Consider the following 19,827-nt stretch of genomic DNA (forward strand, 5'->3'; position numbering starts at 1 on the left):
TCAAAGAAATGTATTTGATCAAATTGATATAAGTCCCAGATTCTTTATATCCCTGCAATTAGCGTTCTTAGATTACAATCCTGGATTTAGACAATGCTTCTTTGTTCCTTCTGACACTTGTGTAAGAGGTCACCAGAAACGTGTATGATTCTTAACTTTTTGAGCTGAAGACAATTATCTAACTGTACCTTCCTGTTAGTATTATTATGCTGTAGTCCGCGCTAGATGTATAGCCCAAATCCTGCGGACGCTGTATTAATAAAGTGTAAGGGGCAGACTAGTTCGGACATGGTCTTCTGATCTTCATTTAATAATATTCCAAACCATTTACAAACCCTCACTTATTACCTTAACACAGATTCTAGTTGCTAAAAGATCTTCCTCCGGTGCCAAGCGTTAGCCAGGAAATAGGGTCTCCTGCCCAGTGCATAAGGATATCCCTGTCCTTGTGTATTGTGCCCCAAATACGTTCCCTGTGCACCTGGACCACACGTTCTAATGTTTTTGTATCTTAATTAAAAAATAAATAAATGAATGCACAATTTTTTTATTCCAAAAAAAAAAAAAAAAAAAATCAATTTCCGTATTATACATTTTGCACCCTGGGTCTTAAACACTGGAATAACATTTAAAACTACAGGAAGATATTTATTCCTTTTCTTAGAACGCCCTGATTTATTTACAATGGCTGATGCACAGCAATATTTTATACAGTACCCCACCCCCCCAACAAAAAAAATGCAAAGTGCAAATACTAAATAATTTTTCCCCCTTTAAGGCAAATGAAACTGTCTCTGCATCATACAATAGTCTTTTTAACATGAGGTACCAAACAGAACAGAAGATAAAAACACAGGACAAGTAAAAGCAAACTAGTTGCAATGAAATGAGCAGCTGTAACACGAGGAGCAGGGGAGCCGCACACCTCATACGAGGAGCAGGGGAGCCGCACACCTCATACGAGGAGCAGGGGAGCCGCACACCTCATACGAGGAGCAGGGGAGCCGCACGCCTCATACGAGGAGCAGGGGAGCCGCACGCCTCATACGAGGAGCAGGGGAGCCGCACGCCTCACACGAGGAGCAGGGCAGCCGCACGCCTCACACGAGGAGCAGGGCAGCCGCAAGCCTCAAATGAGGAGCAGGGCAGCCGCACGCCTCACACGAGGAGCAGGGCAGCCGCACGCCTCACACGAGGAGCAGGGGAGCCACACGCCTCACACGAGGAGCAGGGGAGCCGCACGCCTCACACGAGGAGCAGGGGAGCCGCACGCCTCACACGAGGAGCAGGGGAGCCGCACGCCTCACACGAGGAGCAGGGGAGCCGCACGCCTCACACGAGGAGCAGGGGAGCCGCACGCCTCACACGAGGAGCAGGGGAGCCGCACGCCTCACACGAGGAGCAGGGGAGCCGCACGCCTCAGATGAGGAGCAGGGAGGCGCGCGCCTCAGATGAGGAGCAGGGAGGCGCACGGCTCAGATGAGGAGCAGGGAGGCGCACGCCTCACATGAGGAGCAGGGGAGCCGCACACCTCAGATGAGGAGCAGGGAGGCGCACGTCTCACATGAGGAGCAGGGGAGCCGCACACCACAGATGAGGAGCAGGGAGGCGCACGCCTCAAATGAGGAGCAGGGAGCCACAGAAACTTTCCGATGTGAAACAGAGCAAGGCCACAGAAGAGTTATTTCCATAAATGGGAGTTGGACATTCTACCTCCCCGTGCTCTTGATCTGACATCCTGATGTGGAAATCAGCACAACTTGTGTGTGAGTGAGTGGAGCTCAAAATGACTGATGCAGGAGAAGACAGACAGATGAAAAAAAAAGCTGTGTACAGACAGCAGAGTGTGTCAGGGACTCCAGTGTAGACTGCAGAGTGTGACTGGGCCTCCAATGCAGACCACAGGCTCAGACCCCAGACAGCATCCATACAACAGTTACGACAGCATTGTGTTGGTCTCTGTATAAGAGGAAGACATTCTAGTGCTGTGATGGCAATCGCTGCCCTGTGCACAAACCACTACTGGCGCCTAGGTTGTGGCCCAAAGTGCATAGGCATATTGTGCTCCAGATCCATATTCAGAGGGGGGAAGTTGTAGTTCAGGCGCATGTTGGCAAGAGGGGGTACATAGGGGGCAGGGAAGGGCCCCATGTTATTGTACATAGGTCGGACAGGGGGAAGGGGAAATGGAGGGTGCATAAAGGGGCAGTGGCGGACCTGAGGCTGAGGCAAGTTTTGCGGCACTGCCCTTGGCATAACTTCTATTCTGGCTATCTTGTGGGGGATTTCAACAGGAGGACCGATCCGCTTGATGCCTCTCTCTGCAATACAGAAGAAGGTACAAGGTGTGAAACAATGAGTATATAAATTTATCGAACACTAGGTATCAAATGCTCCCTCTATACCGTGGACGGCACTCACCACCATTCCTGCGCTGCTGATCCTCTTCTGCCTCTCTCTGTATATCCTGGATTATCCTCTCATCGTCTTGCTAAAGACACAAACAAGAAAATGCACATCAGAATAGTCACAGTCTGTAAAAGCTTCAGCACCCTGAGCTAAATAAGGAAATGTATGCTTATCTGATAAATTTGTTTCTTTTACGATATGACGAGTCCACGGATTTCATCCTTACTTATGGGATATCGCCTCCTGGTCAGCAGGAGGAGGCAAAGAGCACCACAGCAGAGCTGCATAAATAGCTCCTCCCTTCCCTCCCACTCCAGTCATTCGACCGAAGTTAGGAAGAGAAAGGAAAAGCCAATGTGCAGGAGGTGACTGAAGTTTAACAAAAATAAAAACCTGTCTTAGAAAATGACAGGGTGGGCCGTGGACTCGTCATATCGTAAAAGAAACAAATTTATCAGGTAAGCATAAATTTCCTTTTCTTTTACAAGATATGACGAGTCCACGGATTTCATCCTTACTTATGGGATACAATGCCAAAGCAATAGGACACAGATGAAAGGTAGGGACAAGACAGGAACCTAAACGGAAGGCACCACTGCTTGAAGAACCTTTCTCCCAAAAACAGCCTCGGACGAGGAAAAAGTATCAAATTTGTAAAATTTGTAAAAAGTGTGAAGAGACGACCAAGTTGCAGCCTTGCAAATCTGTTCAACAGAAGCATCATTTTTAAATGTCCATGAGGAAGCCACAGCCCTAGTTGAATGAGTCAAAATTGGTTCAGGAGGCTGCTGTCCAGCAGTCTCATATGCAAAACGGATGATACTCTTCAGCCAAAATGAAAGAGAGGTAGCCGTAGCTTTCTGACCCCTACGTTTCCCAGAAAAAACGACAAACAAGGAAGACAATTGACGAAAATCCTTAGTCGCCTGTAAGTAAAACTTCAAGGCACGGGCCACGTTCCAAATTATGTAACAGACGCTCCTTCTTAGAAGAAGGATTAGGACACAAGGAAGGAACAACAATTTCCTGATTAATATTCTTATTAGAAACAACCTTAGGAAGAAAACCAGGTTTGGTTCGCAACACCACCTTATCCACATGGAAAATAAGATAAGGAGAATCACATTGTAATGCTGAAAGCTCAGAAACTCTGCGAGCAGAAGAAATAGCAACCAAAAATAAAACTTTCCAAGATAACAATTTAATATCTATGGAATGCAAAGGTTCAAACGGAACCCCTTGAAGAACCTTAAGAACTAAATTCAAACTCCAAGGAGGATCAATAGGTCTAAACACAGGCTTGATTCTAGTCAGAGCCTGACAAAAAGATTGAACATCCGGAATATCTGCCAGACGTTTGTGTAGCAAAATAGATAAAGCAGAAATTTGTCCCTTTAAGGAACTTGCTGATAACCCTTTTTCCAAACCTTCTTGGAGAAAGGATAAAATCCTAGGAATCCTAATCTTACTCCATGAGTAGCCCTTGGATTCGCACCAATAAAGATATTTACGCCATATCTTATGGTAAATCTTTCTAGTAACAGGTTTACGTGCCTGGATCAAGGTATCAATGACCAAATCAGAGAACCCTCGCTGCAAAAAAACTAGATTCGGATGGAAGGGTCCCTGAATGAGAAGGTCCTGCCTCAATGGAAGCTTCCACGGTGGCAGAGAGGACATGTCCACCAGATCTGCATACCAAGTCCTGCGAGGCCACGCAGGAGCGATGAGAATCACCAAAGCCCTCTCCTGTTTGATCTGAGCAATCACCCGGGGAAGGAGAGCAAACGGTGGAAACACATAAGCTAGGTTGAACGACCAAGGCACTGCCAAGGCATCTATCAGTTCGGCCTGAGGATCCCTGGACCTGGATCCGTATCTCGGGAGCTTGGCATTCTGACGAGATGCCATAAGATCCAGCTCCGGTCTGCCCCATCTGAGAATCAGGGTGGCAAAGACCTCCGGATGGAGTTCCCATTCCCCCGGATGCAACGTCTGTCTGCTCAAAAAATCCGCTTCCCAGTTGTCCACTCCTGGGATGTAGATTGCTGACAGATAACAAGAGTGAGCCACCGCCGACCGAATTATTTTGGATACTTCTGTCATCGCTAAGGAACTCCTTGTTCCTTCCTGATGATTGATGTAAGCCACAGTCGTGATGTTGTCCGACTGAAATCCGATGAATTTGGCCGAAGCCAACTGAGGCCAAGCCTGAAGCGCATTGAATATTGCTCTCAACTCCAGAATATTGATTGGAAGTAGAGACTCCGACCGAGTCCACACACCCTGAGCCTTCAGGGAATTCCAGACTGCGCCCCATCCTAGTAGACTGGCGTCCGTTGTCACTATCACCCATGAGGGTCGGCGGAAGCACGTCCCTTGGGACAGATGATCCGGCGACAACCACCAAAGAAGAGAGTCCCTTGTCTCCTGATCCAGATCTATTTGAGGAGACAAATTTGCATAATCTCCATTCCACTGTCTGAGCATGCTCAGTTGTAGAGGTCTGAGATGAAAACAAGCAAACGGAATGATGTCCATTGCCGCCACCATCAATCCAATTACCTCCAAGCACTGAGCCACTGATGGCCAAGGATTGGACTGAAGGGATCGTCATGTATGCAGAATCTTTGACTTTCTGACTTCCGTCAAAAAGATTTTCATGGATATAGAGTCTATTAGAGTTCCCAGGAAAGGAACCCTTGTCCGTGGGATTAGTGAACTCTTTTCTAGATTCACCTTCCACCCATGAGTCCTTAGAAAGGATAGAACCATGTCGGTATGAGACTTTGTCAGCAGATAAGACGACGCCTGGATCAGAATATCGTCCAGATAAGGCGCCACTGCAATGCCCCGCAGTCTGAGAACCGCCAGCAGAGACCCTAGAACCTTTGTGAAGATCCTGGGTGCCGTGGCCAGCCCGAAAGGAAGGGCCACTAACTGAAAGTGTTTGTCCAGAAAGGCAAACCTCAGGAACTGGTGATGATCTCTGTGGATAGGAATATGAAGATATGCATCCTTTAAGTCCACGGTAGTCATATATTGACCCTCCTGGATCAATGGAAGAATTGTCCGGATAGTCTCCATCTTAAAGGATGGAACTCTGAGAAAGTTGTTTAGACTCTTGAGATCTAAAATGGGTCGAAACGTTCCCTCTTTTTTGGGAACCACAAAAAGATTTGAGTAAAACCCCTGTCCCTGTTCCTGTATTGGAACAGGACAAATTACTCCCATAGTGGAGAGGTCTTTTACACAACGTAAGAACGCCTCTCTTTTTATCTTGTCTACAGACAATCGTGAAAGAAGAAAACTTCCCCTTGGGAAGAAATTTTTGAACTCCAACTGATACCCTTGAGACACGATTTCTAGTGTCCAGGGATCCTGAACGTCTCTTATCCAAGCCTGGACAAAGAGAAAAAGTCTGCCCCTACTAGATCCGGTCCTGGATCGGGGGCCACCCCTTCATGCTGTCTTGGGAGCAGCAGCAGGCTTCTTGGGTTGTTTACCCTTGTTCCAAGCCTGGTTGGGTCTCCAGGTGGACTTGGCTTGATGATAATTCCCTTCCTGTTTAGCGGAAGAGGGGACTCCTTTGAAATTACGAAAGGAACGAAAATTTCTCTCTCGTCCCCTTTGCTTAGATGTTTTGTCTTGAGGGAGGAGATGACCCTTACCTCCCATAATATCAGAAATTATTTCTTTGAAATCAGGCCCGAATAGGGTCTTTCCCTTGAAAGGAATAGCCAAAAGCTTGGATTTAGAGGATACGTCCTCAGACCAAGACTTTAACCATAGAGCTCTTCGGGCTAAGATGGAGAATCCCGAACTCTTAGCCGCTAATTTGGCAATCTGAAAGGAAGCATCAGTAATAAAAGAATTAGCCAGCTTAAGGGCCTTAATTCTGTCCTGTATTTCCTCTAAAGAGGTCTAAGTTCTAAAAGATTCTTTTAGAACGTCAAACCGAAAAGCAGCCGCAGTCGTGACTGTTACAATGCAGGCCGCCGGTCGCAATAAAAACCCTTTTTTAAGAACTAAGAACTTTTGGTTCATGGGGTCTTTGAAAGCACAACTGTCCTCAATAGGAATAGTCGTACGCTTCGCCAGGGTAGAAATAGCTCCCTCCACCTTAGGGACCACCTGCCAAGAGTCCCGAAGGGTGTCAGCTATAGGGTACATTTTCTTAAAAATAGGGGAAGGGGAGAACGGGATACCCGGTCTTTCCCACTCCCTTGTAATAATTTCCGAAATTCTCTTAGGAACCGGAAAAACATCGGAATAAGAAGGAACCTCTAAGTACCTGTCCATCTTACTCAATTTCTCTGGTGGGACCACAATAGAGTCACAGTCGTCCAGAGTCACCAAAACCTCTCGTAGCAAAAGGCAGAGGTGTTCAAGCTTAAATCTGAAGGACATGATGTCCGAATCTGGCGGGGGCAACGCACTGCCTGAGTCAGACAGTTCCCCTTCAAATAGAGCCTCCGTACCCCCCCACCTCAGAGCCCTGGGAGGGTATATCAGAGATCGCCACCAAAGCATCAGAAGTCGCAGGGACCACAAGGGCCTCTTTCCTAGTACATTTGCCTTGCAGCGCTGGCAACTTGGATAAAACTTCTGTAAGGGTGGATGACATAACTGCAGCCATATCCTGCAGAGTGAAAGAAGCAGACGCTGTTGAAGAACAAGGCGTCGCCTGAGTGAGCAGTAATTGCTGTGACGCTTGGGGAGAAAGCTGCGGCATATTCTGAACCTCTTCAGCAGAGTCCTGAGCAGCATCCGCTAAAGACAAACTTTTATTAAAGAAAATGTGTTCTCTAAACTGTAAAGTCCTTTCAGTACATGAAGGACAAAAAGTAACAGGGAGCTCCACATTGGCATTCAAACATAATGAACATGTGACACTCTGAAGATCCATTATCCTAATGAGTATGAATATGACAATAGCATACATCAAAAATAAAATGCGTAAGACCACCTGCTCTATTTTTGAAATATGACCATGCGGTCTCAGCAAGCACCCGAAACCAACGTCCCTCTTGGATCCTCACTCGAGCTCCGTCAGAACAAAGTGCGCCGCTTCCAGACACTTCCGGTCTGAAGCATGCAAAGGTAAACACCGCCCCTCGTGGGCGGTGATCAGCTAAAGGCCCCCCAGCAAGGAAAAAATGGCCGGGAGAAAAAGGCAAACGAGCACTAACGCAAGCGACTGTATAGTCACGCTATCATCGCTTGTCTAGACTGCTCACAGTAGAAAAAAACGTAACACGAACACAGACGTAACGGAGCCTCTCAGCTCCAGAAAAATCCCCATCGTCAGAACAGCCTCTAATTAAACTTAGTACCCCATTAGGAGCCTGTCAGATTCCTCACATAAACAGCCCCACTAAAAGACTCTGTACACTGTCATCTTGCAGAGTCCGGGTTACCCATAATAATGATAAAGTAAAACCCCATTCAGTAGGCACTCACTACAGTCCTTATTCTGAGTTGAAATTATGTCCCAGAATATATAAAAAACTGCACGTACCTGAAAGCGGATCGACCGCATGATTAGTCCCACATCTAAGAGGTTTCCTGCAGTTCCCTCCTGTAGAGCTGTGGAGACATATAGGGTCTTAGATAAAACAAGCTAAGACCAGCAACAGAAGGGCAGCACACATCATGGGAGGCACAGTGAGAATAGAATCCCTCCAGTTCCCATTGCTTTGAAGTCACCAGATGCTTCTCCTTTTTTATGGAAGAGATTGATCTGGTCTAGGCTACACCCTAAGACAAAGTAGCACACTTAGGAACTACAATAAAAATAATAAACTCTTGAAGAATTTAAACTAACACCTCACTTTACCTCTTCCTATCACTAACATAGGCAAAGAGAATGACTGGGGTGGGAGGGAAGGGAGGAGCTATATATACAGCTCTGCTGTGGTGCTCTTTGCCTCCTCCTGCTGACCAGGAGGCGATATCCCATAAGTAAAGATGAAATCTGTAGACTTGTCATATCTTGTAAAAACATAATTTATGCTTACCTGATAAATTCCTTTCTTCTGTTGTGTGATCAGTCCACGGGTCATCATTACTTCTGGGATATAACTCCTCCCCAACAGGAAATGCAAGAGGATTCACCCAGCAGAGCTGATATAGCTCCTCCCCTCTACGTCAGTCCCAGTCATTCGACCAAGAATCAACGAGAAAGGAGTAACCAAGGGTGAAGTGGTGACTGGAGTATAATTTAAAAGATATTTACCTGCCTTAAAAACAGGGCGGGCCGTGGACTGATCACACAACAGAAGAAAGGAATTTATCAGGTAAGCATAAATTATGTTTTCTTCTGTTATGTGTGATCAGTCCACGGGTCATCATTACTTCTGGGATACCAATACCAAAGCAAAAGTACACGGATGACGGGAGGGATAGGCAGGCTCATTATACAGAAGGAACCACTGCCTGAAGAACCTTTCTCCCAAAAATAGCCTCCGAAGAAGCAAAAGTGTCAAATTTGTAAAATTTGGAAAAAGTATGAAGCGAAGACCAAGTTGCAGCCTTGCAAATCTGTTCAACAGAGGCCTCATTCTTAAAGGCCCAAGTGGAAGCCACAGCTCTAGTGGAGTGAGCTGTAATTCTTTCAGGAGGCTGCTGTCCAGCAGTCTCATAGGCTAAACGTATTATGCTACGAAGCCAAAACGAGAGAGAGGTAGTAGAAGCTTTTTGACCTCTCCTCTGTCCAGAATAAACGACAAACAGGGAAGAAGTTTGGCGAAAATCTTTAGTTGCCTGCAAGTAGAACTTGAGGGCACGAACTACATCCAGATTGTGTAGAAGACGTTCCTTCTTTGAAGAAGGATTTGGACACAAGGATGGAACGACAATCTCTTGATTGATATTCCTGTTAGTAACTACCTTAGGTAAGAACCCAGGTTTAGTACGCAGAACTACCTTATCTGAGTGAAAAATCAGATAAGGAGAATCACAATGTAATGCTGATAACTCAGAGACTCTACGAGCCGAGGAAATAGCCATTAAAAACAGAACTTTCCAAGATAACAATTTTATATCAATGGAATGAAGGGGTTCAAATGGAACACCTTGTAAAACGTTAAGAACTAAGTTTAAACTCCATGGCGGAGCAACGGCTTTAAACACAGGCTTGATCCTAGCTAAAGCCTGACAAAAGGCCTGGACGTCTGGATTTTCTGACAGACGCCTGTGTAACAAGATGGACAGAGCTGAAATCTGTCCCTTTAATGAACTAGCCGATAAACCCTTTTCTAAACCTTCTTGTAGAAAAGACAATATCCTAGGGATCCTAACCTTACTCCAGGAGTAACGTTTGGATTTGCACCAGTATAGGTATTTACGCCATATTTTATGGTAAATCTTTCTGGTAACAGGCTTCCTAGCCTGGATCAGGGTATCAATAACCGACTCAGAAAAACCACGCTTTGATAAAATCAAGCGTTCAATTTCCAAGCAGTCAGTTTCAGAGAAGTTAGATTTTGATGTTTGAATGGACCCTGTATCAGAAGGTCCTGTCTTAGAGGTAGAGACCAAGGTGGACAGGATGACATGTCCACTAGATCTGCATACCAAGTCCTGCGTGGCCATGCAGGTGCTATTAGAATCACTGATGCTCTCTCCTGTTTGATTTTCGCAATCAATCGAGGAAGCAGCGGGAAGGGTGGAAACACATAAGCCATCCCGAAGTTCCAAGGTGCTGTCAAAGCATCTATCAGAACCGCTCCCGGATCCCTGGATCTGGACCCGTAGTGAGGAAGTTTGGCGTTCTGGCGAGACGCCATGAGATCTATCTCTGGTTTGCCCCAACGTCGAAGTATTTGGGCAAAGATCTCCGGATGAAGTTCCCACTCTCCCGGATGAAAAGTCTGGCGACTCAAGAAATCCGCCTCCCAGTTCTCCACTCCCGGGATGTGGATTGCTGACAGGTGGCAAGAGTGAGACTCTGCCCAGCGAATTATCTTTGATACTTCCATCATTGCTAGGGAGCTTCTTGTCCCTCCCTGATGGTTGATGTAAGCTACAGTCGTGATATTGTCCGACTGAAACCTGATGAACCCCTGAGTTGTTAATTGGGGCCAAGCCAGAAGGGCATTGAGAACTGCCCTCAATTCCAGAATGTTTATTGGAAGGAGACTCTCCTCCTGATTCCATAATCCCTGAGTCTTCAGAGAATTCCAGACAGCGCCCCAACCTAGCAGGCTGGCGTCTGTTGTTACGATTGTCCAGTCTGGCCTGCTGAATGGCATCCCCCTGGACAGGTGTGGCCGATAAAGCCACCATAGAAGAGAATTTCTGGTCTCTTGATTCAGATTCAGGGTAGGGGACAAATCTGAGTAATCCCCATTCCACTGACTTAGCATGCACAATTGCAGCGGTCTGAGGTGTAGGCGTGCAAAAGGTACTATGTCCATTGCCGCTACCATTAAGCCGATCACCTCCATGCATTGAGCTACTGACGGGTGTTGAATGGAATGAAGGACACGGCATGCATCTTGAAGCTTTGTTAACCTGTCTTCTGTCAGGTAAATCTTCATTTCTACAGAATCTATAAGAGTCCCCAAGAATGGAACTCTTGTGAGAGGAAAAAGAGAACTCTTCTTTTCGTTCACTTTCCATCCATGCGACCTTAGAAATGCCAGAACTAACTCTGTATGAGACTTGGCAGTTTGAAAGCTTGAAGCTTGTATTAGAATGTCGTCTAGGTACGGAGCTACCGAAATCCCTCGCGGTCTTAGTACCGCCAGAAGGGCACCCAGAACCTTTGTGAAGATTCTTGGGGCCGTAGCCAATCCGAATGGAAGAGCTACAAACTGGTAGTGCCTGTCTAGGAAGGCAAACCGTAGATACCGTTGATGATCTTTGTGAATCGGTATGTGAAGATAAGCATCTTTTAAATCCACTGTGGTCATGTACTGACCCCTTTGGATCATAGGTAAGATTGTCCGAATAGTTTCCATTTTGAACGATGGAACTCTTAGGAATTTGTTTAGAATCTTTAAATCTAAGATTGGCCTGAAAGTTCCCTCTTTTTTGGGAACCACAAACAGGTTTGAGTAGAACCCTTGTCCTTGTTCCGACCGCGGAACTGGATGGATCACTCCCATTAATAACAGATCTTGTACACAGCGTAGAAACGCTTCTTTCTTTATCTGGTTTGTTGACAACCTTGACAGATGAAATCTCCCTTTTGGGGGAGATAATTTGAAGTCTAGAAGGTATCCCTGAGATATGATCTCCAGCGCCCAGGGATCCTGAACATCTCTTGCCCAGGCCTGGGCGAAGAGAGAAAGTCTGCCCCCCACTAGATCCGGTCCCGGATCGGGGGCTCTCGGTTCATGCTGTCTTTGGGGCAGCAGCAGGTTTCCTGGCCTGTTTGCCCTTATTCCAGGACTGGTTAGGTTTCCAGCCTTGCCTGTAACGAGCAACAGCTCCTTCCTGTTTTGGTGCAGTGGAGGTTGACGCTGCTCCTGTTTTGAAATTCCGAAAGGGACGAAAATTAGACTGTCTAGCCTTAGCTTTGGCTTTGTCTTGAGGTAGGGCGTGGCCCTTACCTCCTGTAATGTCAGCGATAATTTCTTTCAAACCGGGCCCAAATAAAGACTGCCCCTTGAAAGGTATATTAAGTAATTTGGACTTAGAAGTAACATCGGCTGACCAGGATTTTAGCCACAGTGCTCTACGTGCCTGTATGGCGAATCCAGAGTTCTTAGCCGTAAGTTTGGTTAAATGTACTACGGCCTCCGAAATGAATGAATTAGCTAGTTTAAGGACTCTAAGCCTGTCCATAATGTCGTCTAGCGTAGATGAACTAAGGTTCTCTTCCAGAGACTCAATCCAAAATGCTGCCGCAGCCGTAATCGGCGCGATACATGCAAGGGGTTGCAATATAAAACCTTGTTGAACAAACATTTTCTTAAGGTAACCCTCTAATTTTTTATCCATTGGATCTGAAAAAGCACAGCTATCCTCCACCGGGATAGTGGTACGCTTAGCTAAAGTAGAAACTGCTCCCTCCACCTTAGGGACCGTTTGCCATAAGTCCCGAGTGGTGGCGTCTATTGGAAACATCTTTCTAAATATTGGAGGGGGTGAGAACGGCACACCGGGTCTATCCCACTCCTTAGTAACAATTTCAGTTAATCTCTTAGGTATAGGAAAAACGTCAGTACTCGCCGGTACCGCAAAGTATTTATCCAACCTACACAGTTTCTCTGGTATTGCAACGGTGTTACAATCATTGAGAGCTGCTAAGACCTCCCCTAGTAAAACACGGAGGTTCTCCAATTTAAATTTAAAATTTGAAATATCTGAATCCAATCTGTTTGGATCAGAACCGTCACCCACAGAATGAAGCTCTCCGTCCTCATGCTCTGCAAGCTGTGACGCAGTATCAGACATGGCCCTAGTATTGTCAGCGCACTCTGTTCTCACCCCAGAGTGATCACGCTTGCCTCTTAGTTCTGGTAATTTAGACAAAACTTCAGTCATAACAGTAGCCATATCATGTAATGTTATCTGTAATGGCCGCCCAGATGTATTAGGCGCCATAATATCACGCACCTCCCGGGCGGGAGATGCAGGTACTGCCGCGTGAGGCGAGTTAGTCGGCATAACTCTCCCCTCGCAGTTTGGTGAAATTTGTTCACATTGTACAGATTGACTTTTATTTAAAGTAGCATCAATACAGTTAGTACATAAATTTCTATTGGGCTCCACCTTGGCATTGGAACAAATGACACAGATATCTTCCTCTGAGTCAGACATGTTTAACACACTAGCAATAACTTGCAACCTGGTTATAATCTTTTTTAGCAAAAACGTACTGTGCCTCAAAGAGGTACTTAAACGATTAAATGACAGTTGAGATAATGAACTGAAAAACAGTTATAGCATCAACTTTAAAATAACACAACTTTTAGCAAAGGTTTGTTCCCATTAGTAAATAACAATAACTAAATTTGACATAAAAAATTATAGAGTAACGTTTTTATTCACAGTCAATATAAAATTCTCACAGCTCTGCTGAGAGAATGTACCTCCCTTCAAAGAAGTTTGAAGACCCCTGAGATCTGACAGTGAACCGGATCATGCAGGAAATATAATAGTAGCTGACTGGAAATTTTTGATGCGTAGCAAAAGAGCGCCAAAAACGGCCCCTCCCTCTCACACACAGCAGTGAGGAGAAACGAAACTGTCACAATTTAAAGTAGACAACTGCCAAGTGGAAAATAATGCCCAAACATTTATTCACTCAGTACCTCAGCAATGTAAACGATTCTACATTCCAGCAAAAACGTTTAACATGATAATACTTATTAAAAGGATTAGTGACCTTTAACAGAGTAGTTCCGGTGAAATACCATTCCCAGAATACTGAAGTGTATACATACATGTCATTATAGCGGTATAGCAGGATTTTCTCATCAATTCCATTCAGAAAATAAAAACTGCTACATACCTCAATGCAGATTCATCTGCCCGCTGTCCCCTGATCTGAAGCCTTTACCTCCCTCAGATGGCCGAGAACAGCAATATGATCTTAACTACTCCGGTTAAAATCATAGTAAAAAACTCTGGTAGATTCTTCTTCAAACTCTGCCAGAGAAGTAATAACACGCTCCGGTGCTATTGTAAAATAACAAACTTTTGATTGAAGTCATAAAAACTAAGTATAATCACCATAGTCCTCTCACACATCCTATCTAGTCGTTGGGTGCAAGAGAATGACTGGGACTGACGTAGAGGGGAGGAGCTATATCAGCTCTGCTGGGTGAATCCTCTTGCATTTCCTGTTGGGGAGGAGTTATATCCCAGAAGTAATGATGACCCGTGGACTGATCACACATAACAGAAGAAAGAAAGGTTATAATAATGCAACTTATGATTAGTTTATTATACGAATAAGCAATTCCACAACCACCTCACAGATATCGTCAGGGTCTATCTCATCCTCTGTAGGGATCGTCCCTAGGAGAGAAACAGCCTGAAGGAGGCAAATGTCAGACTGAGGGGATAACTAGGCACCATATGATACTCTATCGGTCTATCGGCTTCAGCAATTAAAGGGACATAAAACTACAATATTTTCTTTCATGATTCAGACAGAGCATACAGTTTCATAAAGCTTCCAATTAACTTATATCATTAAATTTGTTTCATAACACGTTAAAAGCATTCTTTCAAAACTGCTGCCAAATGGTTCCCTAGTCACATGCATGCTCCTAAATCTGCCTTTCTGCAAAGGACACATTGGAAAGTCTTTTAAAATTAAACATCTCTCTGAATCATGAAAGAAAAAATATGGGGTTTTATGTCCTTTAATAAAAAACTAAAATTTATAATTACCTGATAAAATATTTTATTTTGGAATGATGATGGTTCACAGTCCTCCAGAACAGATGGGATATATTTCCTGCCATTAGGAGCAGGTCAAGAACTCATACAAGAGCTTTAAAACCCTCCCATCTCTCTCTAGTTTTACGTATAGCTGAATAGAGAATAGGAAAATGAAAAGTAGGGTCTGTAGAGGTGTCATTAGAACTGTCACCCACCATGAAGTGGGCGGGGTCTGTGGACCATCATCATTCCGAAAGAAAATAATTGATTAGGTAAGCATAAATTTTGTTTCCTTTTGTAAAATGATGAGGGTCCACAGTCCTCCACAACATATGGGATTGCTACCCAAGCCGAAAGTCTATGTTACGGACAGGGTGGGAAAATACTTTCTCTGACAGTTCCTATTTAGCAGACACCGTGGCCTGAAGGACTTTCCTGCCCAAAGCTGCTTGCGAAGAAGCAAAGACATCAAAACGATAACACTTTGAAATAGTATGCAAGGAGGGCCATGTGGCAACTTTGCTAATCTGCTCCAAAGATGCATTATTCTTAAAGACCCACAAGGTTTCCACTGCTCTTGTCGAGTGAGCTGTAATACGTTTAGGAGGTGACTTACACTCCACTAAGTAACCTTGGTGAATTACCTGTTTAAGCCAAGATGCCAAGGCTACCTTAGTAGCTTTTTGCCCTTTACTAGTGCCAGAGTAATGCACAAACAAAATAGAAGTTTTTCTGAACTCTTTAGTAGCTTAGAGCTAGAACTTCAAAGCTCTAACTACATCCTGATTATGTAACAATCTTTACTTTGAGTTAGCAGGGTCTGGACAAAGAGAAGGAACAGTTTCTTGATTGAAGTTATCAGTAGAAACCACTTTAGGAAGAAAATCATATTTGGTATAAAGTACAGCCTTGTCCTTGTGAAAAATTAAAAATGGAGGATCACAGGATAATGCTGACAATTAGGAAACTCTTCCAGCAGGATAGTAACAATAAAAGTACCTTCCAAGACAACCATTTTGTGTCAATGGAGTGCATTGGTTCAAAGGGAGGACCTTGAAAGACTGAAAGAACTAGTTTCAAATTCTAGGGAGGAGAAATAGGTCTTACAGCTGTGGCCTAATTCTAACGCCTGAACATCAGGAAGTTAAGCCAACTTCCTATGAAAAAGAACAGATAAAGCAGAAATTTTACTTTTCATGGAACTAGCTGATAAACCCTGGTCAAGGACAACTTGTAAAAACTGAAGAATTCTCAGTATCCAAAAGGAACACCAAGAAAATCCTTTAGAAAAGCAACAAAACAAATATGCTTTCCAAATCTTGTAAAGCCTTTGAGTCACATGTTTCCTAGCCTGTATCAGAGTGCCAATCACAAAATCTGAGAATCCTCTATGTCTCAAAACTAGGCGTCCAACCTTTACGCCGTTAAAGGGACACTGAACCCAATTTTTTTATTTTGTGATTCATATAGAGCATGCAATTTTAAGCAACTTTCTAATTTACTCCTATTATCATGTTTTCTTCGTTCTCTTGCTATCTTTATTTGAAAAAGAAGGCATCTAAGCTAAGTAGCCAGCCAATTTTTGGTTCAGAACTCTGGACAACACTTTTTTATTGGTGTGTGAATTTATCCATCAATCAGCAAGAACAACCCAGGTTGTTCACCAAAAATGGGCCGGCATCTAAACTTACATTCTTGCTTTTTAAATAAAGATACCAAGAGAATGAATGTATGATAAATACAACTCCCATGGACATACTAAAGCGTCTACCATGTGAGCCCTTGGATCTCTTGATCTTGCACAATATTTTGGAAGTTGGTGATTTAAGTGTGAAGCCATCAGATCTATGTCTTGTAGGCCCCATTTAATCACCATCTGATTGAATACGTCCTGATGGAGAAACCATTTTCCTAGATTGACGGCTGAGGTAATCAACCTCCTGGTTGTTTACACCTCTTAGGTGAATCGCTGACAGGGAGCATTGATTCCTCTCTGCCCAGGACAGAATCTGAGAGAGTTCCTGCATGGCCAGTAGACTGCGGGTACCTCCTTGATGATTGATATAGGCCACCACTGTGATATTGTCCGACTGGAAGCAGATACATATTTCCACCTTCAACAGAGGCCGGGCCTAAAGAGTTTGAAGAATTGCTCAAAGTCCCAGAATGTTTATTAGTAACCTTGCCTAAAGGAGACCAAAGCCCTTGTGCTCTTCGAGAATTCCAGACTGCCCCCAGCTAAATAGACTGGCATCTGTCGTGACAATCGCCCATGACGGATGAAGAAACGATGGCCCGAGGGTCAAAGAAGGACTTTGTATCCACCAAGACAGAGTTTGTCTGACGGATGAATCCAGAGCAATTTTTTGCTGCAAATGTAGATAATTCTTTGACCACTGAATTAGCATGGACAGTTGAAGAGGACGTAAGTAAAAGCGGGCAAAAGGAATCGCGTGTGAAGCGGCTACCATAAGACCCACTACCTCCATTCACTGAGCTACAGGTGGCAATGGAATACTCTGCAGGAAGAGACATGCTCTCTGGAGTTTTAACCTGAGTGGTTCCGTCAGGAACAGACTCATACGGACTAAATCTATTATGACTCCTAAAAATGTTACCCTTCTGGCAGGATATAATGAGCTTTTGGGAACATTGATCTTCCAACCATGGTTCTGGAGAAATAATAGAAGCTTGCAAGTATGAGCGATTGCTAATGACAGAGGAGCTTGCACCATTATGTCATCCAGATACGGTGCAATTGAGATTCTCTGAGCTCTGATCACTGCTAACAGAGCCCATAGCACCTTTGTAAAGATGCGTAGAGCTGTAGCCAGACCAAATGGAAGCGCGACAAACTGGTAAGTGTTTGTTCAGTTTGTCCATATATGCAAACCTCAAGAACTGATAGTGACCCCTGTGGATGGGAATGTGCATCCTTGAGGTCTATTGTAGTCAAAAACTGGCCCAGTTGATTTAAGGGCGAGATTGTGCGAATGGTTTCCATCTTGAAAGTGGGAATCCTGACATACATGTCTTTAGGCCTAAGACAAGTCTAAGTCTCATCCTTCTTCTGGATAATGAACAGATTGGAGTAAAACCCGTGACCCTGTTGAGATACAGGTACTGAGATAATTACCACCATTATCCTCTAATTCCTGAACACAGTGTAGAAAGACAGCCGCCTTTGACTGAAGTTCGGATACATGAGACAGAGGGAATCGTCCTTGAGGAAGTCTGGACCGAGAGCCTGTCCTGTAACCCTGAGAAATTATATTTCGAATCCAGGACTGGACTGAATTGCACCAGGCCTCCTGAAAGAGATTCAGTCTGTCCCTATCAGAACATAATCTGGTTAGGGGCCACACAATCATGCTGATTTAGAGGTGGTGTTAGACTTTTTGGATTCCTTGTTCTTTGACCACAAAAAAACAGGCTTCCAGGCTGACTTAGAGGGCTCAGATTTCTGAGAAGGACTTCTGATCTTCTGAGGAGCAAAAAGAACGAAACCGATTCCATCATCTGTTCTTTCCTTTGGATTTTTATCATGAGGAAGAAAACAATTTATGTAAGAACTTACCTGATAAATTCATTTCTTTCATATTGGCAAGAGTCCATGAGCTAGTGACGTATGGGATATACAATCCTACCAGGAGGGGCAAAGTTTTCCAAACCTCAAAATGCCTATAAATACACCCCTCACCACACGCACAATTCAGTTTAACGAATAGCCAAGTAGTGGGGTGACAGAAAAAGGAGTAAAAAAAAGCATACAAAAGAGAGGAACTTGAAATATAATTGTGCTTTTATACAAAAAATCATAACCACCAGAAAAAGGGTGGGTCTCATGGACTCTTGCCAATATGAAAGAAATGAATTTATCAGGTAAGTTCTTATATAAATTATGTTTTCTTTCATGTAATTGGAAAGAGTCCATGAGCTAGTGACATAGGGGATAGAAATACCCAAGATGTGGAAGTCCACAGAAGAGTCACTAGAAAGGGAGGGATAAAATAAAAACAGCCATTTTCCACTGTAAAAATTAAATCCACAAAAAAATAAGTTTTTCTCATAAATTTAAAGAAAAAACTTAAAACATAAGCAGAAGAATCAAACTGAAACAGCTGTCTGAAGAACTTTTCTACCAAAACTGTTTCAGAAGAAGCAAATACATCAAAATGGTAACATTTAGTAAATGTATGCAAAAAGACCAAGTTGCTGCTTTGCAAATCTGATCAACTGAAGCTTCATTCTTAAAAGCTTAAGAAGTGGAGACTGATCTAGTAGAATGAGCTGTGATCCTCTGAGGCGGGGACTGTCCCACCTCCAAATAAGCTTTATGAATCAAAAGCTTTAACCAAGATGCCAAAGAAATGCTAGAAGCTTTCTGACTTTTTCTAGAACCAGAGAAGACAACAAATAGACTAGAAGTCTTCCTGAAATATTTACAAGCTTCAACATAATATTTCAAAGCTCTTACAACATCCAAAGAATGTAAAGATTTTTCAAGAGTATTCTTGGGATAAGGACACAAGGAAGGAACAACAATTTCCCTACTAATGTTGTTAGAATTCACAACCTTAGGAAGAAATGTAAACGAAGTCTGCAAAAAGCAGCCTTATCCTGATGAAAAATCAGAAAAAGAGACCCACAAGAGAGAGCAGACAATTCGGAAACTCTTCTAGCTGAAGAGATAGCCAAAAAAACAACACTTTCCAAGAAAGTAGTTTAATATCCAAAGAATGCATAGGCTCAAAAGGAGAAGCCTGCAAAGTCTTCAAAACCAAATTAAGACTCTAAGGAGGAGAGATTGATTTAATAACAGGCTTGATACGAACCAAAGCCAGAACGAAACAGTGGATATCAGGAAGCTTAGCAATCTTTCTATGAAATAAAACAGAAAGAGCACAGATGTGTCCCTTCAAAGTACTTGCAGACAAACCTTTATCCAAACCATCCTGAAGAAACTGTAAAATTCTAGGAATTCTAAAAGAATGCTAGGAGAATTTATGAGAAGAACACCATGAAATATAGGTCTTCCAAACTCGATAATAAATCTTCCTTAAAACAGACTTA

The 19,827-nt window shown here is 43.8% G+C and overlaps 1 protein-coding gene across 1 annotated transcript in view; it reads right to left on the minus strand.

The window, feature by feature from the left end:
* Positions 1 to 531: 531 nt before the first annotated feature.
* Positions 532 to 19,827, minus strand: part of RNF216 (ring finger protein 216) — a gene marked incomplete in the record, with an annotated part of 472,645 nt that continues 453,349 nt past the window's right edge. The window contains 2 exon segments of the mRNA XM_053694600.1: positions 532 to 2,321; positions 2,422 to 2,491. Of these exon segments, the coding sequence (XP_053550575.1) occupies positions 2,020 to 2,321; positions 2,422 to 2,491 (372 nt within the window).

Source organism: Bombina bombina, chromosome 11 (genome assembly GCF_027579735.1).
Source record: "Bombina bombina isolate aBomBom1 chromosome 11, aBomBom1.pri, whole genome shotgun sequence".
NCBI classification, from domain to species: Eukaryota; Metazoa; Chordata; class Amphibia; order Anura; family Bombinatoridae; genus Bombina; species Bombina bombina.